Genomic DNA, 27,517 nt, shown 5'->3' on the forward strand with positions numbered 1-27,517 from the left:
ACTTTAAATGTTTCTCATATAATAACTCTTCTATCCAAGTTTTGCTAAGAGTTCTCCTCTGAACACCTTTCCAACAATTCAATCCTATCCTAATGTGGGCTAGCAGTGACTTGTACAGAGAAATTATAATCTGTGCATCTTTATTTTCATAATTTCCATACATGCAACATACAATCCTATTTCTTGCACCACAGACAACAGCATATTGCTCATATGGCATAAAGGATAAGTTAGAACACCAAAATTATTTTTTTTATCCCATAACATGGTTAAACATATACCCATCAATATTATTCTCATAAGTCAAATTATCACATTCCACATGCACTACTTTGCATTTGTGTGTCATGATTAAAAACCTATTGCTATGACGTACAGGTCTGACTTTCACTGACTCTGACCCCAAAAAGAGAAAGAGTGCCAAATAGCACACATAACATTCTTTTTTACCAGAATACAACATTAAAACACATTCCAAATTAAAACTGAGCACTGGTAAGCACTTATAGTGCAATGAATAAATGGAGAAAGATAGACCTTTACCAAGTTTATCTCAACAGCTTAGGTTTACAGCTTAGGTTAAGCTGTAGACCAAGAAATAAGTATCAGTGACACAATGCAAAGGCTGAACAAAATGTCAAAGCAACAAGTAACAAAAAATCAGTCATCTTTAGCTCTCTACCTTAAACAACAGCTCTCAGACCAAGTTTCAAAATCAAGTATCCTAGAAATCTTAATAACAAAGACAAATGACAATATATACAAACATTTTCTCTTGATGCATGCACCATCCACTTGAGTGAGAGACACTCACAAATCAAGTGGTATTAAAATATCAAGACATTACCCTTTTTATATAAGAAATTATCACTGTCTCATCTATAACATCTCATGCTGCAGTAGTATTTTTTAATAGAGAACACCATGACATTTCTGGTGACTCAACAAGTTCTATGAAATAACCAAAGAGGAAAGAAACATAGCAAGTTTCTCCTAACCAATGTTCTAAAATAAAGCCAATGCAAAGCACATTAACTGAAGCTATAGAAAACATATGGTTCCTTCCTGTACCCCATTTGCAACTTTCAGGGGACTCAGAAAATTACACTTGCACAGTTTGCCTACTTGAGAATAAATTATAGACAGCTTGCTCTATCAGAAAGAAAAATAGCAAATAGCAAACAGAAATCTATGAAACAAGATAGTAAATATGTAATGAATGCTTTATGGAATGAGTGAGAAAGATTCTTGAGATTACAAGATTGCATAGTAGAAAAGAAGATGAGACTGTACAGGCAGGTTTAATTAGCATTTAGGTACTGTCTTATAATAGATTTTAACCTATGGCTGCTTACAATGGGAAATAAAATGATCAAGCGAGGTTTAGAGTGGGAGAAGAGATCTTTCATTAAGTATACAGTTACTCACAGAGAAGACTGGAGAACACAAAGACTATGAATATAATCTAGATATGCAGTTTAATTGTTAGTACTATGATTTCTACTGCTAGTACTACTTTTCACAGTAAAGATCACAAAAAGATTACTACTAGAATTTATTCACCAGATACTAAGATAAAATACAATATACACATGTTAATTTAATTACACCAACAAGCATTCTCTTTTTGGAGTACATGATATCTATCTAGGTGAACTAAAGATGTTTGAAATTTACTTGATAGATCCACTTATACAGAGAACTGAACAATAAAAGTACTGAACTTTTACTGGTTGAGTTTCCACTAAATAATAAACAAGATATAATACACGGTGAACTCATTCTTTAGTTGAACTTAAAAAAAAATACTGTGTGTGCTTGCTTACAATGAACTGTTGCTATTTCACAAAGTTAAGATCAGAACATGCTTGAAAGAGATGAGGAATCAGCCTAACTCAGAGGTTTCTGCTTAAAATGAAACATCCTATCTATCTGGTGTGACTGCACTAGCAAGTGACTGGTCATTTTGACTTTACATTAACAGGGCTGAAACATTCAGATATTACCTATACAATTAGAAAAGAACATTGTTTTTGACATCCTGAAACAGGGTTGCTTTTAGAAATGTTTTGCATGGGTGGTAGCAGGATACACCTAACTTTAAGAATAACAAAAGCACAAAGATAATTCGAAATGAAAGAGGCCATCTGTGGACAAATGCAACATATATATAACACAAAATCTTAACATGACCAATTTTAACACCAGAAAAACAGTGCAAAACACAAAAAATAAAAAAACTCTGTACTAATTCCCATGTAAGGTGGTTTATAAACACATGAAAACCCCAAATTGTACTGTATACACTGACAAAAATGAAAAAGAAAGAAATTCCAAAATTGTCTATACCTCTGTTTCGAAACTGCAAAAAAGTATCTTTATACTCAATACAAAGTAAACTGACAAAATACAGTATTTGTCAAACAATTGTACTTTTTGTGGCATCTTGACTCCTTCTATACTTACCAAAAATTAGGAAAGTCGTACTATTTTTTGTTGTTAATGTGTTGCCATACAAATTGGTTAAATATAGCCAAGCATCTGATCAAAACCCCAAAATTATATAGTTTTTTGTGAGGTCTAAACACCCTAAAAAAAAGCAAAAAAACTCAAAATAGTATGTTAATGTATTTGACACGTACAAAACTTGTATTTGTGCCAATTTGCACCTTGACTGCTGTGAATATAACTGCACAGGACCCCACAATATACATTTTTGGGTTGTTTTACCTTAAAGACGACTAAACAAAAAAATTGAAGAACATGTCTGGGCATACTGGACCAAGATATAACCCTACCAATTTTCAAGTAAATCTGCAAGAAATGAAGGAATGCAGTTGACTGAAAAGTATTTGGAAGAAGAAATAAAGAAGAAACAAAAGAAAAACATCTCTTTGTGACGACATAACAAGATAAATTTAATGCTTTTGTTGACTACATGTTAAGTGAAGCCTGCATATATTGAAAACAAAGAATAAATTCAGAATACATATTAATACTGCATAAAAATAATAAGCATCTTCAAATTTATGGATACGTTTATATTATTGTAGCTTAAATATCATACATAGGACATATGTAATAAAGGCTTATAGTTTATTTCTCCTTTGTAGGTTATTGCATTCTTATGGAGAAGTATTATTTCATTACTTTTAAAATTGAGAGTTGTTACACTAATGTATTTTAGTTTAGTTGAGATAGGACATATATTTCATTACTCGTGTACAACTGTAATTAAAATTACAACATAAGGCTTATTACTACATATTTTTCTATCACAACTTACTAATCTAAATTAAAATGTATAACAAATTTAAAAGACAGTAGAAATTTAAATAAATGATATATATTATTAGTAGTTTACCTCCTATATCACCAATTAAATATTCTATTCTCCTCCCAACTATTTGTATTATTAGTATTAACAGGCACTATGAAACTCTAAAATGTAAGTTTAAACTTATACGAAATTATATCTGGAAATAAAATATATGAATTTTCAAATGATAATAACAAAATAAAACTTTAAAATGCAGTTTTTAAACTATAATTTATAAGTGATATGACTACTAGTAATAGTTGTACAATTAGCGAGTCAGTTGCACACAAATTTTATAAAATTTATAAGATGAATGAACATATAGGCATAACAATTTTTACCTTAAAATATGTAACATAATGCCCTTGCCTTTCTAATAGTAATAGATATCTGCATAATATCATGTTTTACGAAGTCAAGAAAAGATAAAAGCCATCACATGTTAGTCTTACAGTCGTGATTCATACGTCATACGTTCTTACACACTATAACGATAATAATAAAATTAAGTTATTTTAAACATACGAAAGTACAAAACGAAAATGAAATGAAATTACACACTACCAGCCTATGAGCTCATTATCAAGATAATTCATAAAAAATAGTAACCGAAACTTACTAAAAAGGCACACTAAGTACTGTTTTACTATGAATATAAATCTTTGGCCATGGGTACTAGATTACAATTACTCTTACGGATTTAGTCTGATCCAATTTAGAATTTACAAATTACTATTTAAATATTTTGTACACGTGAAATATTTACTGTGAGAAAGAGAGATATATAGTATTTTCATACTTCAAGAATTCAACAAGAACTGTATACAATTCGGACCAAGTATAGTCTGATAATTAGCTTGTTGGACAGTAGATCGAACTGTCAAGGGTTCAAAACTATGCTTCTAAATGCGCCCCGCACTTCCAACTGTAGGCGAGTTATAGAAGAGACAGTCAGTTTCGTTATGCTGTTCAAAGAGATGGACAAAGCTATTTCGGTGTTTGGTAATTTGGTCAGCTGTCATCCACCTAGTCAACTGTTAAAATTAGTAGTTGTTCTTGGGATCTTTGATCTGACCATTTTGTTGTCATGTGCATAAAGTATCATTTAGGTTGAGAATTCTAACACGTGATCACGAATATCGTTAAGCAGATCTTTCAGGTTACTTTGTGTGTGTGTGTGTGTGTGTGTGTGTGATTTTTAAAGTTAATAATATCTGCTACTGCCTGTGAATAACGTTGCTTTATGTGTGTGTGTGTGTGTGTTTTCTTATAGCAAAGCCATATCGGGCTATGTGCTGAGCCCACTGAGGGGAATCGAACCCCTGTTTTAGCGTTTTAAATCCTTAGACTTACCGCTGTACTAGCAGGGGACCGTTGCTTTATAGCAACCTTGTTTCAAGAATTAGACAGTAGTACTCTTTCAGGGTTGTCCGGTAAAATCTATAGGTTTTGGTCCACATGTGTAGAAAGATATTTGGAAGCTTTGCGTTATGATAAAAAACAATCATTTAGCTAGTTTCTTCCATGTCTGGTACCAATCTGATCTTGGTTTTGATCTTGTATAGAAGAAACCATTAACTGTCAAAAAATACAGACATTGTGTTTTTGTTTAAGTGTGTGATAAAATTATTTTTTCAGGTGTTTTATACTTCGATTCCAGTGTCTTTATTCCTTCTCGATAACTGAAACAGAGTGAGTTCATCATTGTTTCTCAGCTCCATATAATATTGAATTTGTTGTTTAGAACGTTTATCCAATACAGCTCCAAATTAATTTCAAAATACCACAAATATTTTAATAATACCACAAAAGAGAGCTGATAATTGTATTTGACTAATTTTTTGATGCTCCAGTTACTCAATGTCATAGGTTAACCCAATCACATAATTTTGAATTCTTTCTTATGGAAAATATCAGTGGAAGACATTATGATTTAAGTTTATATTTTCATCATCATCATCTACCACTCGATTCTGTCAAGTAACATATGGCCGCAACCATTTGCTGTTTCATGAACAGATATTAAAGGGAGTAGGTTGTTAGCCCACTGCACCGAGCCGTCCCTAATTTAGTAGTGTAAGACTAGAGGAAAGGCAGCTAGTCATCACCACCCACCGCCAACTCTTGGGCTACTCTTGTACCAACGAATAGTGGGATTGACCGTCAAATTATAACGCCCCCACGGCTGGGAGGGCGAGCATGTTTGGCGCGACTCGGGCGCGAACCCGCGACTCTCAGATTACGAAGCGCACGCCTTAACGCGCTAGGCCATGCCGGGCCTAAGTTTATATTATACTGAAAATTTATCGAAATTACGATTAAATCGACTGATGTCACGAAAATAATCAAGTAATCGAAATTAGTGTTTTGCATTATTCCAGCAATAAAGTAATTTTACAAACGTGACTAGAGTAAAAAAGAAACAAACATTGTATTTATTATGATGCTTTCCTTCATTTGTCTAGATTTGTTTCAGAGGTATTTATTGTTCTTCAGTGAGATTCTTTGTCTCAGATAAAGAATCTTTAGAATTGTAGAATATATATATATTGCAGCTTTGATTTAAATTTCGCACCACAGAAATAGCGAAAATTGGTGAGCGTATACTTGTTAAAGTGTTAAACTTCACTTTGATTTTGTCAATAATAAAATCTTGTGATTGTTTGCAAACCTAGCTTTTTTTTTTGGGGGGGGGAAGTTCCAGTCATCAGCATAGAAGACATCTGACGAATCCATTTTTTTTAGTGGGGTGTTTAGTATTTTAATTTTCTCAAATGTAGGCGTTTAAAAACAGCTTTGATAGTCCAAATGCTACCATGTTGTTCATAGATTATCTGCAACGGCGAATTTAACTGTCAGTTAAAGCTGACCGGCTCCTCTTTGTTCTCGCTTGATATATAATAAGGCCTGGCATGGCCGAGCGCGTAAGGCGTGCGACCCGTAATCCGAGGGTCGCGGGTTCGTGCCCGCGTCGCGCTAAACATGCTCGCCCTCCCAGCCGTGGGGGTGTATAAAGTTACGGTCAATCCCACTATTCGTTGGTAAAGAGTAGCCCAAGAGTTGGCGGTGGGTGGTGATGACTAGCTGCCTTCCCTCTAGTCTTACACTGCTAAATTAGGGACGGCTAGCACAGATAGCCCTCGAGTAGCTTTGTGCGAAATTCCAAAACAAACAAACAAACAATGATATATAATATTGGTTTTGGTTTGGTTTGGTTTTTGGAATTTCGCACAAAGCTGCTCGAGGGCTATCTGTGCTAGCCGTCCCTAATTTAGTAGTGTAAGACTAGAGGAAAGGCAGCTAGTCATCACCACCCACCGCCAACTCTTGGGTTACTCTTTTACCAACAAAAAGTGGGATTGACCGTCACATTATAACGCCCCCACGGCTGGGAGGGCAAGCATGTTTGACGTGACTCGGGCGCGAACCCGCAACCCTCAGATTACGAAGCGCACGCCTTAACGCGCTAGGCCATGCCAGGCCCGTATATAATATTGGTATGAATAGACCCTATCGGGCTCTCCTTTTCTAAGCTCACAAGGCATTTAGGCTTAAATCCGTCCCTGATTATCCGAAGCTAATTTAAAACCGCTAACCAAAAGAAATGCATTAAATCAGCAGTGTTCGTCGTCTACACAGATATTTGTGTTTTTCTTATAGCAAAACCACCAAGGGGGATCGAATTCCTGATTTTAGCGTTGTAAATCCGTAGTTTTACCGTTGTCACAGCGGGAGAATCCGATATTCTGAACTTGAAACCATTGTGAAATACATGCTCATATAATGATATAAATGTATACACTTAATATGAGTATAATAGTAAGTTTGTAAAGATAAAGATTTAAAAAAAAATAAAAGTTGTAACACAAAGCGTTTTTCTCTTAAAAACACTTGTAAAAACGCTATTTAATGGTTTAATTATATATAATTTCGTTTGTTAATGTTTTGTAAAAACGCGAGAGGGCGGTGCAGAAAGAAAAGTGTGGAAATGGTAGAAAGTCTGAATTTGCTGACTGTGATAGTTTTCAATAATTTATATGGTTTATATTTGATAATGGTCATACCTCTTTCAAATTAATACTAGAACATCGTTAAATATAGATAACTATTTAGTGACAAAGAGAATGGGTATTGTATCGGTAAGAGATTTTAAAAGAGTTGCTCATCCACATTATATAATTAACATATCTTTAGCCAGTATGTTCTTGGTAACAAGGTGGTTGAAGCCGGTCTGCACACTTCTCTATGCTTCATCTGCGTGCGAGCTTGATTATGTAAGTAAATAAGAATTGCTGTAAAGTATGTTGTACAAAGCCTTCAAAGTGCAGAAGTTGTTGATTATTAGAAATATATTATTGTTAAACAACAATAAAGAAAGAACAAAAGGTCTGTTGGTTGATCAAGGCTATCCCATCCATTAGAGAACAACGTAAAAGTAAAACGGTAAAAGTAAAGTCCATCACTTATCAGTCAAAAACTTAAATAATTTTTGGGCCTTAAATTACTGTATCTTGTGTGTGTCACATTGATGACAGATCATTCTAAATGTTCTCTCTATTAGTAGGGGGGAAAAAAAAAACTAGGCTGAAGATGTCTCTTATATTGCCAAAATTGTATTTGTGTTACTGTAATGATGTTTTAATGCTGTCAATTTCAATAACAGTCCAGTCTTAAACACCTCAACCAAATCTCTCTCAATTCTTTTAAAGAAAAAATTCAGAGATATTTTGTTCTCATATGTCAACCTTTCCATGCCAGGTTTCAACTTATATCCCTCTGAATTCTTTCTAACAATTCATTGTCCTAAATGTAAGGAGATTATGATATAACACACTGCTCAAAATGTGGTCTAACCAGTAACATGAAAAGTTAATTATCATTTTTGAACATACATATTATATTTCTGTTAATACAAGTCAAAATCTTGACTGCAAAAGCATACCAAAGTGCCAAGATTCTTTTGTATGATGCTGTTGAGGTCATTATACTTATAATTTAAATTGTTATAGCTCACATGCATTACTGTGAGCTTATTATAATGAAAATCAATCTTTCAGCTACAAAGAAGAAATCCAAGTGTGTAAGGTAGGCAGAAATTCCTCTTTCTGCACCTGTAAGATAACTTTAAATAAAAAAAACTATGATAGAAAATTATGCTGTGCAGCATTATTAATCATGGAAATATTGTCATATTTGGCTAAGGCAGTATTTTGTTTGTAAACTTAATTATTTTGAGAGAGGCTACTTGAACTGCTGGCAGTGACTTTTTATCTCTCTAGGACTAACTAAACAGGTCATCAGATCTTCTCATGATTCCAAGTTAAATTCAATTCCCCCAAAAAAATGTAGACAAATTTTATCTCCTCCAATTTTGAAAGCATTTTTCTTCACAAAGGATAGAATTTACATACTTGCTCTTTTGTTTCAACAATATGAATAACATTTTTGGTTTGTGACTTGCCAATAATAAATTGCGAGTACTTTTTTTCACACTGAGGATTTTGTGATTGTACTAAGTTTTCAAAATTAACTTTTTACAATGAAGAGTGTTATGTAATAGCTGTTTGTATTGGAAACAAATGCACAAGTGAAGTTATTTATTTGTACCACTTTGATTTAAGAATAGTTGGAGCTATAAAATATTGATTATTCCTATTTCTAGTTATTGTGCCAGATCTGTTAAAGCACATGGCTGAGAAAATTTAAACTGCTGATCAATCTGTGTGTAGTTGGTATGCAGACATGTTTGAATATTGTAATTAATTCTGTAGTTCTTTACATTTAAAAAAATCAAGCAAGAGTATGTTGACATGTTTAAACTGATACATGCACAGAAACAGGTGTTTTATAACAAAATTATTTGTTGGACTTTAGTATAAACTTGATTATATCATTAACCCAAAAAGTTATTGGAATGCAGAATACTAAAATCTTTTTGTGTAATAATTTTGACCAAAACCAAAAGGCAGCAATCAAAATGTTAATTTTTTGGCAATTGGTTGTAATGAAAAGAAATTGTCACAAAATTCAAGCACTAAAATATTTTTTTTAACCAAGATTACTGTAAACTGGTTATATAATATAGAAAATAGACAAACATCTACTGAAAGTATTTAAAACAAATGTTGATGCACCATATTTTTGACCTGAAAGAGAAGTAAACAGTAAATTTTAATATCAGTTACTGTTGAAACTGATATATTTTATCCCTTCTCCAAACAAAAAGAGAAAAAAATGTGTACACACTAAAAATAGATGCATCAAAATCCATAAAATTAAAATATTTTTTTGTTTGATCTTATCCTCTTTTCTTATTGATTAAGAAAATTTAGCTGTCTTTATCCAGCGTTCTGTATGTGTACTTTCCAAAACATTTTTACCAATGCTGACACTCAGCATTACTTGACCTTCAGGCTTTCTTTCTTTGACCATCTAAGCATTGGTCTGATGTTTTTTCACTTGCTCTAGCCTTTTATATCCTACTCAATTGCCCTTGGTGATATTTATCTCGTGACACTCTCCACCTACTTCAGTACACTTGTCTTTACTGTATATATAAGCACCTCAATCATATAATGATATCACTTTCTTTATAATAGTTGCATCACTAATAGGTTTCCCATTGTTATAATTGTTCAGAGGTACATTGGACATTACTCTGTTATCTAGTTGGTTTTTGTAAAAATAATAAATTTTTCTTCAGTTTGGCAAGCTAATTTATGATGTGGATTCTAGGATTATTATTTCTGTTATGTGGGCAAATTGTTTCCTATTGCACCACCTTTGATATCTGGGGTTGCACAATAGTTTTTTGGAGGTGGGATTGCTCTCTGGTAAGATGGAGACATTCGGATCTGTGATGGCCCCCTGGGGGTTGCTCTCTGGTAAGATGGAGACATTCAGATCTGTGATGGTCTCTTGGGGGTTGCTCTCTGGTAAGATGGAGACATTCAGATCTGTGATGGTCCCCTGGGGGTTGCTCTCTGGTAAGATGGAGACATTCAGATCTGTGATGGTCCCCTGGGGGTTGCTTTCTGATAAGATGAAGACATTTAGATCTGTGATGGTCCCCTGGGGGTTGCTGAGGCTGTAAATTAGAGCAATCCTTGACATTTTGGAGAGATTTTCAATTTACTTTTTCATGTGCCTCTTTTAGTCTGTTGAATTTTCAGATTCCTTGTGGATCAGTGGTTAGTTTACAACTTGCAGCCCTGGGGTTCAGAATCCAGTTCCCTAGGTGGCTGCAACAAGCAGACCAAAGTTGCTTTGGTCTAAGAAAACAACTTTACCTCACATAGTGCTGTTCCAATCAATGGTAATTAACAGTCTTTAATAACTTATCAAAAATGAAAAAAGAGGCTACTTAGGGGTTAAGCTGCCTGTGATTTGTTTTTCTTCTGTTTGGTTCTTTGAATATTTAATGTTTTGGAATTTTTCTGGGTGGTTTTGAGACTGCACATTACTTGATGGCTAAAAGTTCTAGGAACAAATTTTTAGTGTTTTTTTTCTCCAGATACAAATATTGCAGTTCATGCTGGAAAGTTTACTTTTTGGTTAACTGAAGGGACAGTGATGCTGTATCTGACACAATGTTGTAACTTGGATTTAGACTTGCATTGCTATGTGAAAGCACTTTCAGACTTTCAAATAGTACATCTGCTCCTTGAATTTCAGAGTTCTAAGACATAGTTTGTTGTTCACCTGAGTAGTTCTGTCTCCCCTTATGGAACACACTAAGTCTACGGACTTATAACTGAAATTCAACATTTTGTTTTCCTTTCACCTCACTCTTGTAAGACTTTTAGGATCCTTGATGATGAGCTGACTGCATAAGTAACATGCATGTTGGGTCACCTTTTGGCTTCTACATTCTTCTCTGTTGTCATTGGAGTCTTGAATTCTATCAGCTCCTACATGGGGTCATAATTCCTCTCCTATTTGTGGGTGTCAACCCCAACATTAGCCCCTTGGTACATTGATACCTGGAAAAGATTCTTTGTATATCCAAGGTTTCTGCTGCTCTGTTGATTTCCAGTGTCTTGGGTGATTATTATATAGCATCAGAGGTTATGAGGGCTCATTTTCAAGTAGTTTTGGTTTATGGTGATATTACCCATGCATCCAGAAGTACTGCAGGTCCTTGTGTCACAATTAGTCATTTATTCACATCTTTACAATTATTATACACCCAACCTGTAAAGTTTCAACCTCATGCAGTTCACTGGGACTTAGAACATAGTTCTAAGGTAATCTGTGTTTGATTGATCTGAGAGTCATGCTAGTTCTTTAGAGTTATTTCTTTCAGTTGTTGGACCTATGGAAACAGGAGATTTATGTTCAGTCATTGATCTTTCCTGTGTATATTAAGTGCCTAGATTCTTCAAAAATCATAAATTACTCATTTCTCAATCTGTGTTGGTTACTTACAAGGATTATAAATGTCCAAGTTGGTTGCAGTCATCTCCTAACTGCACTTGGCTATAGAAGTGGAGTTTTGTCACAATCATGTGGCATTTGTTATGTGAAAGTGTCAGATACTGCAGTTCTTGGTTTTTATCTTTAGACTTGCTTTGGCTTTACATGGGTTATGCTGTATTGTATGAAATTTTTTTCTCATTACTTAAATTCTGTTGTACTGTGCACACACTATCCACAAACAACTGGTTAATGTTGGCACCATCTTATCAGTTGTCCAAACATCACATCCTTATAGTACTTTCAGAATCATCCATAGCAGGCTTCCCTTTCAGGTCTGAAACATCTATCCCATCTCCAATTCAATATGCCAACAGTCAAGATTATTTTTTTTTATCTTGTCCCTCAGTTGGGCTCAGCTGACTCACATTCTGTTCATTGCTATAGAATAGGATGCCACATCCTTATTCGCTTCTCTTCCCATAACACGAATAGTTCTTTTTCTTCAAGCATTTGGGATGAGAACACAAGCTACTCTTTTATTGGTCTTTATGCTACCAGGAGATCAACATCCATTTACTGTTTTCTCCAGTTTTGTTCGTCTGGATCATTCTTTGATCTTGAAGGGTTGTTAAATCAGGACAGTACTACAATGTAGGTTCCTCTACTGTCACCTCATCCAGAGTTCTCTTTCTTTATGAAGACCTTACTTCAGGGATGGAGTGCACATATCAAAGTCAGGAATTCTGGGATCTATACACAGACAAAGAGGATTACCTATACAATGTTTTTGTCCTTCTTGCTCTTCAACAAGCAATATCTCATTGTGTGGGCTTATTAAGAGGTTCTCATCAGGCCTTTACTCTGGCAATTTCATGGTGGTGTTTTGTGTTTCTCTTAAACCCTATGTCATGGTAATCATTTTTAAACTGCCTTCTGTACATGTTTACTAAGTTACATTCAAATTTTAATTAAACCACTTTAATGCGAATGTATTTTAATGAAATTACCACTAACAAGTATGTTATAAACTTTTATATTATCTAAGCTTATTCCTTTATCTTGAAAGGAAAGACTTAAAACAGCAAGTAATCATTTCATTGCACTGTACATTGATGATAATACTCAGTTAATGATATAATAGAAAAAATGCAAAATAAAATATAAACATTTACTTTAAAAAACATTTAATATTCATTTGGGATGTACATGAAATTTGAAAACTATACAATAATGAACAGTATTTTTAAGCTCGATGAAAATCACATTGCCTGTGAGACTGTTCTGATTGAATGCTTGTTTATATAACTACATTAAATAATGATCATTTTATTATAAATAGTTAAAAAATAAAAATCAAATGTCTTATTTTTCTAAATTGCATAATCTTAGGATGGTGCAAGAAAAATTTAAAACACTTTCATCAACTAATTCCATTTTTATAAATAACATTCATGAGAGTTGCATACATACATAGTGTTAGTAGGTAGTGATCATATGGTTAAGGAGGCACATGGTTTAGAGATCCTTGATTCTGATATTTGGACATCCTTTCTTAGGACCTTTCCTGTCTTATCACCCTGCTAGCTTACCATGTTCCATGGAATGCCCTAGTAGGAAGTCTAAACAGATTCTCCTGACAGAATACATGTTGTATGACAAGGATCTTTTGGATTAGTTCTCATTCTGCTGTTTTAATTATTTAGTTAGCTCCTCATAGGATCATCCATCTACTGTCAATTTGGTTTACAGTAACTTTTCTTCATGTTTGGACAGTTCATGCATTCTGTCAGATAGCATAGGATTACACCTCCAAGCCTTCTCTCTGCTTCATATGTTACCCACATTGCTAAATATCATTAATTTCAACTAACTGTCAAGTCCTGTTGATGACATCAGATTGGTTGCTACATATGGGTTTCTGCTTATGCGATCCATTTTGGTGTGTCTAACACTTCTACTACTTTTTAGGCTCTCTCTGTGAAGTCGGTTGTGATTTGATGTGGTATACCCAGCTATCCAGAACCTCAGGCTTCTGGCATAGAGATTATTTTGTCATTTTCATGGCATCAAGGTTTAATATTTTAAGGTTACTGTGTATCTGGCTCAGTTTTTAGTTTGGTACAAAAGACACATTTATCAATGGTAATGACTTGCATATTAGCAATGGTGTACTGAGAGAAGATAGAACCATTTCATTCAGTATGCCAGCCATAACTCTTTTTTTTTCTTTTAACTTGGCTCTTTGACAAAGGTTTTTTGCTTCTTCCATAGTCACATTTATAAGATTGCCTTATTGACTACATTTTTTTTTAGTCCTCAGTACTCTCTAGGTTTTGGAAGTCATTTGGGGTGCTTAGTTCCAAATGATCATGCAAGTTACTTACTTGGTATCTTAAGGTTACATTATGTTCTATCTTCACCCCTAATTATGAGGTGACAGTTATTCACTGTGTATTTTCTTTACTTGCAGGCTTAATTTTGTGGCTGTTGACCTATGGTCATCACAAGACAGAGTGATTTGCATTGTTTGTCTACAGACAACTTTCTCATTGTCTCTCAGACCAATTTTTCTTACCCAAGTCAGTCAGACAGAAAAGGGGTTCAGTCTTTTCTGTGATCCATCTGTTCACTTTCTTTCTCTTTTGTGTTTAATAAGATTTCAATCTTGGTCGCATTCAATTACCATCCCCACTTATAACCTTTCTTTGAGTCATATGAGGAAGGCAGCTACTCTCAATTCGAAGTAGTCTTTTTTTTGTCAAACATCTATTGAGCCATTATTTGATTACCATTTGTATGGATGGTTTTAAATCAGATTACTTTGTGAGCTCTGCCATAGTTTGTTTTGGCTTAGTGGCTGCTTGCAGGATCCCCTCTAAAGTTTCTATACATTAGCAATTTTAAGAACCAGTGAGTCGACAGTAAGTTGTCAGCGGTCCTAAAGAGAGCTTCATACTTGCACCTGTACATGTACATTAGTAAATTCATGGGAAAAGACTGTTATGAAACTTATTTTGATGACAGTTTTCAGTTGAATCTATGCAGCCAATCTTGAGAAACCCAAAAGTTTTTTTTTTTCTCCAGCACGTAAAAGTAGACTTTTTTTTTTTAATTGACTAGTTGTAGATCTTTGCTAGCTATCACGTAAATCTATGCAGTCAAGTGTGATATCTTCTTGATCTTCTACTTTAGGGTTGTTGTGTGAAAGTTTCTTTTCAAAAATCTAGATTTACTTCCCTATTCTGAATGATCCTTTATAAATTTAATTACTTGGATAAAGTTCCAGTACAGTTTAACAAGTTACTTCTTTGACTTTCTTATGCAAGACATAGTTAGACCCTGTGTTAAGAGCTCTGGATTTTGAAGGTGGTGTATTTGGTTTAAATCAATGCAATATCACAAAACACTTCTGTGAATGTTTTAAGAATGATGATAAGTCATTTATTCGTTAATGTGACTGGTGGGGTAATGCTGACTGGCTAGTCAGTTTTCAAGATTAGAGGTGGAAGTAGATAGCCTTAGTAGCTTTGCCATGAATACAAATAGTTCTGTATATTACACTTGGTATGAATATTCTCTAATTCTAGGTGTAGAGGTTTGTTTTGAATGGTTACTTGCAAGTTAATACTCACTTCAGCTTAAACTTATGAAACTTTAAATTTCTCTCCACACCTTGATTCCCCATTTTTGAATCCCCTAATTACTTTTTCTTTGTTTGTTTTATAGTTGTCTTACAGAATTTTGAGTCAAAATTTTTTCAAAATGTTGAAGTAGCTCAAAAATCAAGTTATCATCAATGTGTAGATAGATACAATTGAATTATCATATAAATTTTTAGGTAGTGCAGAATAATGATCTAATATCATTTTCTAATTTAAACCATCATGAAATTAAATACTGCACAAAATGAATGGATAGTGAATTGAAATATACCTTTGTTTCTTTTAGAGAGAGTCAGAAATCTTGACCTTTTTGGCAATAGTTATTATGTTTCGGACCAGAAAGCATGGTAAGTGACTAGTTTTGAGGACAGTATTTTAGAAAGTCATACTAATAATCATAATGCCAGATAAGAATGCTGTAATGATTTGCTCTAAGGTATTTTATTTTATAACATATAACAGTAGTTTGAACTACATGGATGTGTGCATGTTAAAAACTAGAACTTGCTTAATCCTTGAAAGTTTAAAAACCTCAGCCATAATAAAAAAATATGCACCTGTAATTGATTTCAGATACATAAGAAAAACATGAGATGATAGTTACCAGAAGAGAATGTTGATTTGTTTGTTCTATACTTGAGACTTCATTAATATAGCTAATTTAATAAAGTTTTGGTGAGAAACTTTGTATTAAATTAGAATTATTTATGTGCAAAAGAAAACATGGATTTAAAACATGCCACATCATTTTAAAATTAGGTCACATAAAGTGATATACTTTGATATGCTGGGCTATTGAAATGAAACTATATCACAGTTTTGTCTGTTACATATTCTGACTTTTGTTGGTCTTTTTATTTTATATTGTACTGAATTTTGTAAAGTTTATGGATCAGAATGCCAAATTGCCTTTTTCACTGCATTGAAAGTGAATTTTCGTTTTGTGGGAGCAAACAATGCTGTTGAATAGAGCTGAGCAGTAAGAGGAATTTATGAATAGATTAATATATGTACATCATTCCCTTCCAACCTGTACAAGCAGTAAAAAGAAAAGGGTATGTGCTTACCATCTTAACTTTTTCAAGTATTTCATTATTTTAAAGTAATATTTTTTCTGTTTGTGTTTGTATTATTTTCTTAAGGTAACTATTTGCATATTTGCAAATACCCTTTTTTGTCAAAAAAAAATTCAAGTTTATGAGCATTTGCTACTTGTCAGATGAATCACTAATGTTGGTTAAATACCACTACAAGATTGCCATTGTTTGTTTCAAATATGCAGTAATCCCAAATTGATCTTCTGTAAGTCAAGTAAATTGATAATTAAATAATTAAAACATGTTTTACTCATTGAATAAGGGTAATAATATTTTCATTTAAAACACCATCATGAAAATTGCAAATAATTAATTAGCCAGTTGGACAATCTGATTTGTTGGTGTATATTGTTTGAATAAGATTAACAAAAATAGTCAATAAAAATTTGAGAAATAACAATATTTTGCAATCATACTCACTAAATAGTAAAGTTCTCTGATTTTATGATTATTTTGTCTGGAAAACAAAATTTAGAATGCATGTTTACAAGCATTGTAACTGAATAAAACCATAGTATATCAATAAAAAGTAAAAACATAATTTAAAGAACCAAACATCAAGGTAATTTTAGTAAGCTTTACTAAATCTCTAGACATGCGACTTTGCTTCTTATTGTATATGTATGTCTAGGTAAATTAAATTTATCAAGGTAAAAAGTTTTCTAAACATTGTAAATTTCTCACTGTGTTAAACTTTTATTACATTTTTCTCTGGTATCCTTTCATTTTATAAACCATGTGAGGTTATCTGCCTTATCTGAAGTTATCTGATTCTTCTCATTGAAACAATTTCTGTAATTTTCAAATGGATATATAATTGGATACACAAATACTTTTGCAACAAAACAACATTGACATAAACTATAAAAAAATCTTAAATCTATGTACTACTACTGTTAATATGTGATAGTCATATTCTTGCTGTATTCAGTCTGTTTCTGAGTACATCTATTCTACATAAAGACCTGCCTGAAACATTTTAGGAGCCAGACCAGGCCCTCTCTTGTTGTCCCCTAGAATATTGAGGATCATGATTTGTTTACCTTATTCACATTGTCCTTTCATAATCCCAAATGATGTGCAGAGAAAATAGCATTTATATTCTCAACTCTGGGTGGAAGGCACAGAGACTGAAATTCCAGTGGATTGTTTTTCTGAGGTCAAGGGTAACAAGTTACTCAGGATGGCTCATTGTACAGCCCTGCATAATCCCAGATGTTTCAAACTGCTGACATGGTCACAAAGAACCTTTCAATTTATGAAATATCTCACCCCATAAGTCATAGTTTACACATGCTGAGTGCCTATTACCTCTACTGCTGGGGAGACAACTATGATTGACAGAAATCATCTATTAGCAGCATGTATAGCCTCTGTTCATTAGAGCTATAGCAACTTTTCTCTAAGTGGAGGTAGCCCAGGAGATTGGTAAAGATTTCATACCATGCAGTCTCAGGTTCATCAGTTTCCAGTCTCTTTTAGTGAATCACAGTAATTCACACTTCCCTTTATGCATGAACAATTCTCATGGGTACTGTTCACTTGAGTTGTCTGTGTACATCAGATATGAGCAGGTCTCTCTGAGTCAACAGTTACAGGCTGTCTAATGTCATGGGCCTTCACAGCATTGGTGAAAGCCATATATTTAAAAGAATACTTATCCCAAGCTCAATGTCTAACTCATACAACCATTTTCCCTCTGCTATTAGTCTCTGTCTCTTGGTCAAGAGTATTTATATACCCAGAAAATGACAATGTTTTGGTGAGAAGAGTTTCGTTTAAACTTGAAAGGTCAAGCAAGGACTTAGTGTGCACTTTACTGTATCAGAAAATTATTAATAAATCCTGATGGAACAGTTTCAGAATTTCTTATTTCTATCTGCTGGTGGTATTTTCATGTAATATTAATATCTCAACAAGTATCTGGTAATTAATCTCTCTAATGATACCAGATTCAGTCAAGCAATAAGGGATTGTTCTATATTTGATAACTTGACTTTCTGTGAATAGGCTAACAAACTCTCTATTATAACAAACAAATAGTCTTATGATGATTTACTTACATTCAAGAGCAACTTCTGTTGAATTAAACCTGATAGTTTTCAAGTATGATCTTCTTTCCATGACCTTCTACAAGAACTAAGTATGAAAACCCTAAATTCAACTCACTCTTTGTTCAATTAACAGCATCACCTTGAGATTTTTGTTCTCACGCAACATTAGCCTGGATTTTGTTTAGTTAATGTTAAATTGACCAGCAAAGGATGTTATGATGTAAGCCCTTTCAAAACGCAGGCTATATGTTGCTCCACTATTCTCTCAAAGAGTATAGACACAAATTAATTTTAATTACTTTATGGACATTTTTGCACCATTACAGCATTTAAATTAACATTAAAATTTTTTTAAAGTTTTTATATTACTAAAGCAGATAGACAGTGTATCATAAGCTTGCATATCACACACGTGTTAAAGGGTACCTTATTTTATGATATAATTATTATGGTAATCAGCTGATGCAATATACTAATTAAATTACTGGTTATGTGTCTACATTTTGAAGGTGCTTGGTTGTGGTCCTTATGTTTGTAAACTATCATACCATTGTAATTGAGGTCAAAAGTGACTGATAGCTTGCTGCCTTTTCATGAATAAAAACTATCTAAAATCCTTTTTAATTAAAAAAAATTGCATCTGAAGAGGTTGCATTACTCAAAAGTATGTGTGAATGAATTTTGTTGCCATGTATTTATCAGAAATGTTTTTTTTTGTAGTCAAATCTGTGAACATAATGGTGTGAAAAATGTAAAATAATGCACGTATGTTATTGATAAAATGAATGTGTAAAAACAATGAAAACTAACGTACTGAAAAGTAATGAATCTTAGTTTGAAACTAAGCTATGGTTAGAATATCATTACAACTAAAATGAGAAATTTGTGTAAAATATATTTGTTAAGCTTAAACTTTGGTATATGTTATTATTTGAATTTTTTTTTTATAAGTGAAACATACAGTAATCTATTTTTCACAATGTGTTTATTTTAATTACCTTTCTTTGTGGTTTTCCATTCTCCTGCCAGGCAACTGAGCAACTTTAAACATTTTTCTATGTTTTTTCAATAGCCACTTTTAGTGGAACTTATTCCCAAATAAAATTTCAAACCATTTTCTTTTTTCTGCACAAATTTGTACTACTTTTAGAATTGTTCAGTTGTACTGTTTTGACATTCCTGTTTTTGTGGCTTAAGTGTTAAAAATTGGAAACTTCAGGGAGCTATACTGTGCTGCTTGTAATTTTTTGTTTATTGCAGAAAGTTACTTGTGATTGACTATTGTGTTAAAATATTATTATTCACCTTAGGATTTAAAGCATAGATGAAAGTATGAAACCTGTTGATCCTATATTTACTTCTTTCATCCATGCAGGTCTCTGTTATAAATGCTAGAAAACTAGCAAATTGGTGGTTAATGTTGCAATTTTGTTAATACAACTTGGAGTTGGTCTTATTAACTGATTATATTTAACTAATTAACTTTTCTCACATGATATTTGGTTGGTTGGAATAATTGGTTCATTTATTTTTGGGAATTATGATACTAATCGATTAAGCTGAACAATTTTGAATTAATCAGAAGTAGTAATGAGAAAGTAGAATGGCAGTATTTTGGTTACTTGAATATAAAGCTGGACAACTTAATAAATTATCTGTCAGCAGCAGTTATAGCAACTACATTGTTAGTCATGTAGACTAATCAGTTAATTTAAATAATGATTAATTACTCAGAATTAATTTTTCTGATTATTTTTTTGTTAATCCCATATTTGACTAATTGAAATGTGTACTATCAACAAAGCTTGGCAATTAACTCTAGTGACTCATTACATACATAAGTATTGATTACTTCATGGGAAATAGTAAATTAGTGGAAATTAGAGTTTCTAGTCATTCCAACTATCACTTATCAATACAACAGTGATACATGCAGTATTTGCAATATTCTGAGTATAAAAGTTACTATCATGATTAACAACATTGTTTTATTTGCCAGTGCTATTCCATTTTTGCAATTTCCATTTGAGTTGTATGGCATAACCAGACTTAGTTGCATAAAACCAGGATAGCAAGACCACAACTTCAACTCATTTCTTTGGTTTCCAGAGCATTAGCACAGGTGTCATCTGGCTAAACTCTCATTTTACCTCTGCAGTACAGGTTTGCTGGTAGCTTTGTTATAAACACTGTGCTTAAATGGTTGCTCGTTGGGGGAAGTAATATAATAGATTAATTTCAACTGACTTTTTTTTCTGCATTCTTCTTTATTTGTATTATACATGATTAACACAAATGCTAAGCTTATTGGTTTGTAATACATTGACAGACTTCAGTATTCAAACTGTAATTATTAATAATAAAATGCTTTTAAGTATCAATGATATATATAGTGACTGTCATTAGTAAGAGTTTTTATCCAGATCTTTTAGCCTAGATATACCAGTTTTTGTCCAAATCAAGAATCTTAACTGTTACATGTAATTGAAATGTGTTTTGATATTTAAGAATATTTGTAGGGAAACATTATGCAGAATATTTATACATACAAATAGATTATATATTAAAATTAAATGTGTAATCATTAATTTGTCACATTTACAGTTAAACTGAGAGAAGAATATTTTGGTAGCAGTCTATAGCTTGCTAGTGGGAATAAAATAAAACTAACAACCAATTTTTTGTACCTTCAAATGTTAAGAATGAGGACTGGTATAAATTTGTTTTTTCATTCTTAAAATAAATGATTTGTGTTGCTGTAGAGTGAGTCTGAGATCATTACCACCTGATTTTGGAAGATATTGAGCAATTTTCTTTGTTAGTTATAACATTTATGGACAGAATAAATGTAGGTAATGTGTTGTGGGAGTTAGGATTTTGGAACTGGGAACTTAAGGAATATTGATCTTTTTTTCTGTTTTGCAAGATAAGTTGGTTCAATTTGTTAAAATGCTTTTCCTTAATTTTTTTTTTCTTAAACATAGTTGAAACTATGGTTAGTCATGCCAAGAACTTGATTAAAATCTTCTTGGTTCAGTGTGTTTATAAGTTGAGTTTTAAGATAAACTATTCTGTAAGGATATTTGTTTTCATCTCCAGAGCTGAATAGTCTGGATGGATTGTTTTAGTGTCATAAAAGATTTACTGATATCAAGGAAGGGAGTTAGAAGATGGAACTTAAGTTGCAAATGCAGTTTGAATTTGTATATCTCTCAGTCTGATGAGGAGTATAAAGTGGTTGTAAGTTGAATATTTTCAAGATGGTCAATCTGTAATGCTTCCTGGGATATTGTTTCAGTGAAGATTTAGGCAGAGTTGACCTAACAGGTGTGAGAACTAATAGTCTGAAACTGCTTGTTGAACCAAATGGGGATGGTGTTTCAGTTTCTGCATTGAGTTATTCAGGTTATTGTAGATACTTGTGTAGCATTGTATAATGATATGTACAGCTGTGTAGTAAATATAAAAGCTGTATAGGTTGTGTGAGTGTGGTGATTGACAGGTGTTTTCAACAGGTCTGTGATATCCTCATGTCATTGGTTGTTTGCTGAGGGTGGTTGCCTACAGATCAGTAATGTAATTTGTGATGATGAGAAACCCACTTGAAGTAAAAATGTATTTTAAAAACGACTGGTATGGATATTAAAATTTTAATTAAAATAAAGTACAGAACAAGGTTTCAACCTCTTTAGATAATCTTCAGGCTAAGAAAGTCAAAATGATCTTTACTTTCTTTTAATTAAAGTTTTAATACTTATACCAGCTGTCTTGATAATAGAGATCAGTGATGTATAACCCATTGTTTTTGTTGAGTTCAGGTTGGTGGAGTTTGCTGCTGTAACTAACTTATTTCACATTTTTCTTTCAAGTGTTGAGCTTTGTTAAAAATTCTGTGTTGATCCCAGTTTACAACATGGCCTGTTTTGTAGTTATGTTCAGCTAAGGCCAGTTCATCTGGAGGTGTTAGCATAATTGTGTTTTTGTTTGTTTTTATCTTTTTACCCCTCTTCATTTAACAGGCAGTTGGTGTCTATTAAAGTTCTTAGGCTCACTGTGTCTACCTTGTCTAAAGTTCTACTACAATTAATATTACTTTGAAATATTGAAAATCTGATTACAATTTTTATGTTTACTTTCACTGCTTAAAAAGTTAAAAACTTAAATTTTACCTTTTAGATCAAAATACTGGTCTGTAAAGTAATTAATAGAAAGCATTGTATTGAATCACATTGTTATTTAATACATTTGATGATGTGTAATTTTTAAAGAAATTTCTCAATATTTAATAAGTTTTATTAGGAAATGGTGAAAACTGGTTGATGTAGAAAAAAATTTAAAAGGGAAGAGTTTGTAGTATACTTTTTAAGCTTAGAAAACTAAACCTTTTTGCTACTGGTCATCATGTCATCATGCTCGTTGACTTGTATTCAAAATTTTATTGAGCTGTTATTTTGTGAACTTATGTCAATAAGTTTGGAATAAAATTGTAGATTATAATTCAAACTTTCATGTTGTACATGTGTTAATTTCCTAATTTAAAAGTAAATATTAAAAGAACCCACCTCAATGTAGATTTTAGTGAGTCGCATGGTATGTTGAATGCAGCACTAGTTAAAACTGAATGGTTGTGATGTCAAAATACTAAGTCTATAGTTTCGTACAAATTAGGAACTCAAATTACCATTATTGACAAGTTAGAATGTAAAGTAAGAATCTTGTATCTTTATTTTCCAAGATATGGCTTGTATACTGAAACTAACGTAGAGGTCCTGTTCACCTCTTTCCATTTTTAGAAATGATCCCTTATATACTCTTTAGTACAACATATGACATGTGAATAACCAAACAATAGCTTAGTGGTTTTCTCTGTCATTTTAATCTGTGAAAAGGCTAACAAATTATTTCGAACCAAGATTTTAAGATGGTAGATTTTGTGTTTAGTATACTTGAAGTTTCATATGTTTTTTAGACCTAAATACAGTTTAGTTACTGTGCTTAATAAATTATAGTGGAATTCTATGTTATCAGTGTAGTTACTTATGATTTTTTGATTATTCAACTACAAGTTTGTTTGATATTCTCCACATGCAAAGTTTTAAAAGGCTTAGCAACTGGTGTACAGCAGCAACCAGGTTCAAAGGTTGTAGCTGGAAGAGATAATTGTTTGCTTATTTATTGTTCTATATTTTAAGAAAAAATGTTTCATAATGTATTTCTAATCAGTAATATAACATCTGTATACATATATAATGTATAATAATTCAAATGTTACTGTTTGATACAAAATACTAGCCCACTAAAACACAGCCAAGACCAGTTCAGTTTTATGCTATTGGATACGGTAATCTGAGTGCACATGCACTATGCCAATGCAAGTTATGTTAGCTTGGCATGACTGGAAGGTCAATATAATTATAAATATATAATGTTATGAGACTTAAGCTACTTAGACTAAACATTTGTACTTTTGGGTTATAATGTGTAGTTATTATAGCACAGAAAAAACAATTTTTGTTTATTTCCTAATTTTGTATTATGGTTATGAGGTTGATCAGTTGACAGACCCCCACATAGAGTGTAGGAAATAGTTATTTCCCCAAATGTTTATTGGTTGTAACTTAAAATAAACATTTGAAATGTATTTAAGAGGTTTTAGGAATTACAAAATTAATATTTGAGATTTTTAGGACGAAGTAGAGGTTTTTAATTATAACATGAAATCACTTTACACACAGACTAGGAACCAGACAGACTTGATATTTTCACAACCAAATGTTTAGGAAAAATATTTCATTAAAGTATCTGGTTTTTTATGTACTAAAAACATGTAACCTTTACTAAAATTGTGCCACATTTTGTGAAGGTCCATATACTTTATCAAATGTTATAGGGTAAATACTTAATGTGTTCAAATGTTTATATGAATTCATGTATATTATACCAAACTGTTGTGAAAAGGTTAATGTGCACGTATTATTCTAGTCTGGTGTCAACACCTGATTATTAGTGGTTTTTACCTCCCTGTATTATCTATTAATATGTGTGTATTTAATATTTTATTTCCTGTAGGTGCTACTAGTTTAATACCTTATGTGTCAGCAGTCTGCACATACACAAAATTGGCAAACATTGTTCTCTTCTTCTACCATGATCCTCGCCTAGGAATATTCTATGTGGTTTTATGTTTGGGTATGTAAATATTTGAATTTTCTTAGTTAGTGTTTTGTCATTATTTTTTGTTAGTTATTGTGTAAAACTAAAAGCTGTGCTTGGGGTATGCCATTTAAATTTTGGTATTATCTACATAACCACAAATCTTTCTTAAATGACAACTTAACTCCATATACAGAAATGCTGTCTTCTGTATACACCTACCTATGAGATATGCATGTTACTAACCTTGAGGTAATTCCTGCCAAAATTTGTGTGTTTAATGGGAGGTGTGCTGGTGCACAAAAATGTCATCATGTAACAAAAGCCTTGCAGGAGTAGGAAAGTAACAGTTTTCATGTGCATGATCTCCCCTACGCACTTGCATTTATGATAACATCATTTTTTCCCTCGGCATTGTAAGACACAGATGTATTCAAATTTCATCTTATTTCAACTAAATGAAACTTTGATATTTTTTTTTTATTTTCATTAGCCTTTGTTTAAAAAGTATTAGTTATTATCTTGAATTTTCAAAAGATGGCAATTTGTACTTAGTCCTGTGTGAGTGATAATGTTACACACTCAGGCCTTGTTTCTATTAGGGTTTCCAGAGACTAGTTTATTGTTAGGGATGTTTACATGTTCAAATTATATTGGATTACCTCATAGTTATTGAACCCCTATTCTCATTTTATCAGTGAAAGATATTTCTTACCTATTAGAATGGACTGTTGGACTATGAAGTTAAGTTGATTTTGGGTAGTCTTTTACTACTCAAGTAATGATGTTAACCTCCCACTCTTTCTGTATTTCATTCTAAGGTATTTTTTCTTATCTTTTACCTGTGTCCTTTCTTATTGCTTGTTCTTCATTCCACAAACTGTTTTTCCTCATTGTTTCTCATTAGGATTTATTCATTTTCCTTTCTCTAACAGTTCATCACTCAAACTCAAACGTTTTTTTCTCTTTTTCATGACTCATTTTGTCCTGATTTGCTGATATATACTTCCTTTACTAGATTCCTTTTTCATATTCATCTAGCCTGCTTGGTGTCCCTTGCCTTCTATTTCTGTCTCTGATTCCAATATTTCTTGACACCCTCTTGTATTTTCTCTACCCCTTTCCATCTTTTGTCTAATGCATTTCATGGTTTTTTTATGGGGTTTTCCATAAAGTTCATTTCCTCTTTCCCAGTTTAACTTCAGTTTTGTCTCCCCTTAGTTAGTTTTCCTGCTGTTTCTCTTTACTTTTCACCCTCCTTCTTTTTGTGTATACAATCTTCATTGAACTCCCTTTTTTTGCCCGAACATTTTCAGTGGTGTTAATTTCTCACTGGTCACTTGGAGCTGAAGTTGTATGACCTCTGTCTTTGCTATCTACCCAAATTTTTATTGTTTCTCAGCCCTTCCACTTGACTCCTGTTCCTCATTTGGTTTAGTCTACCCTTTACCCCCCCCCCATTTCAAGTTTCAAGCTTTTTTCTTTCTTCTCACCTTCTCGTTACCTAATGCCCCCTGTGGCACAACAGTATGTCTGCAGAATTGTATCACTAGAAACTGGGTTTTGATACCCATTGTGGGTGGAGCACAGATAGCCCATTGTGTAGTTTTTGCCTAATTCCACACAATCGTTACCTGATATTTGGTTCATCACTCTTCTTGTCAGTGACTGTCCTCTCACACCTGTCTTGTGGGTACTTGTCTCTCTATCTTTGCCAGCAGTTGGTATCATTTTTTGTCAGCAGCCACTTCTCAATTTTCCTTATAGTCTCTCTCCACTTCCTTTTGTTCCTCTTCCCATTTCCTTTTCTTCTCCTTCCAACCCCATCTGTGTTCTTTCTCATCTGGTCTGTAGTTATTTGATGGACACCTTTCTACACATCCCTATTGACCTGTCCTCTTTGTTGTCTATGATCTGTCCATCAAATTTGCATATTCAAATTCTTTGCCTTTCTCTTCAACATATTTTGTAGTAATTGTTTTATGAGGGCCTCTGTCTGCTATCTTGGCTTGGAACTGTCATTTTGTTTCTTAGATGATTAATTTGTATTGGCCCATTCTTGGGTGGTATTTTCTCACAACTTCCTGATTTTGCAGGAGGTTGTTCATTTGAGGTAATTTATTAAGATATACAAGTTTGTTTTTTTTGCACCCACTCAATCTTTGGTACTTTTGGGTGATTTCTTCATCTATTTTTCTTAGATGAGCTCAGCATTCTTCTCTTTTCCTGTAAGCTATAGAATATCTATATGGTCATCAGGATTTGCACTTTTCATCCTGTGTGAATAGCTATATTGCTTCTGCAGCCTGTGGCTTCCCTGAAATTTCTCATTCCTTTGGGGCATGTACACATGTACCTCATTCAGGTGATCTTGTAATGGTGACTGGACCATGTCTGCACTACTTTCTTACTAACTCCCAAACCAGATTTGTCTCTTTACTGATATTTCTGTCTTGGATTGAGGTACAACTCTGGAAGACAACATGACCTCTGGCATTTTGATGCAGAATGAGCATCCACTCCACATTAACATGTTCAAACTTTCATGATGTTCATCAGATATTTCCTCTCCTTTTCTGGTCCACTTCAACATATTTATGGTTGTTTCTTGCATCTACTGTCAAGAGGACACCCATTCCAGGACCTGTTGTTTTTGGTTATTGGACCTACTCTTCTGGTCTCATTCACGTCAATTTCATCTTGTTGCCTATCAGGTGAAAACATATTTACCTAGTGGCAGACCACTTCTCTTGGCTGGACCATGTTCTATCCATAGAGTGGTTTTTTCACCCTCAAGTCTTGTTGGGTTTGCTC

General features: G+C 33.1%; 2 protein-coding genes across 9 annotated transcripts in view; one reads left to right on the forward strand and one right to left on the reverse strand.

Moving 5' to 3' along the window:
• The window catches only part of Rad9 (cell cycle checkpoint control protein Rad9), an 85,879-nt gene extending 81,647 nt beyond the window's left edge, over nucleotides 1–4,232 (reverse strand). Inside the window, exon 1 of one of the 7 annotated variants that reach the window (XM_076488701.1) lies at nucleotides 4,119–4,232. The gene's annotated coding sequence lies outside the window, so the exon portion shown is untranslated. Of the gene's footprint in view, nucleotides 1–3,364; nucleotides 3,436–3,660; nucleotides 3,889–3,938; nucleotides 4,068–4,118 lie in introns of those variants that run through there. The other 6 variants (XM_076488699.1, XM_076488704.1, XM_076488703.1 and 3 more) reach the window with 6 other exon arrangements.
• A 3,019-nt stretch (nucleotides 4,233–7,251) lies between these two features.
• The window catches only part of LOC143244302 (thioredoxin-related transmembrane protein 2 homolog), a 56,093-nt gene continuing 35,827 nt past the window's right edge, over nucleotides 7,252–27,517 (forward strand). For both annotated transcript variants that reach the window (XM_076488709.1, XM_076488710.1), the window contains exons 1-3: nucleotides 7,252–7,593; nucleotides 15,686–15,746; nucleotides 24,620–24,739. In XM_076488709.1, the coding sequence (XP_076344824.1) occupies nucleotides 7,444–7,593; nucleotides 15,686–15,746; nucleotides 24,620–24,739 (331 nt within the window). In that variant the 5' untranslated portion in view covers nucleotides 7,252–7,443. The remainder of the gene's footprint in view (nucleotides 7,594–15,685; nucleotides 15,747–24,619; nucleotides 24,740–27,517) is intronic.

The sequence above is a fragment of the Tachypleus tridentatus genome, chromosome 2, assembly GCF_004210375.1.
Source record: "Tachypleus tridentatus isolate NWPU-2018 chromosome 2, ASM421037v1, whole genome shotgun sequence".
NCBI lineage: Eukaryota > Metazoa > Arthropoda > Merostomata > Xiphosura > Limulidae > Tachypleus > Tachypleus tridentatus.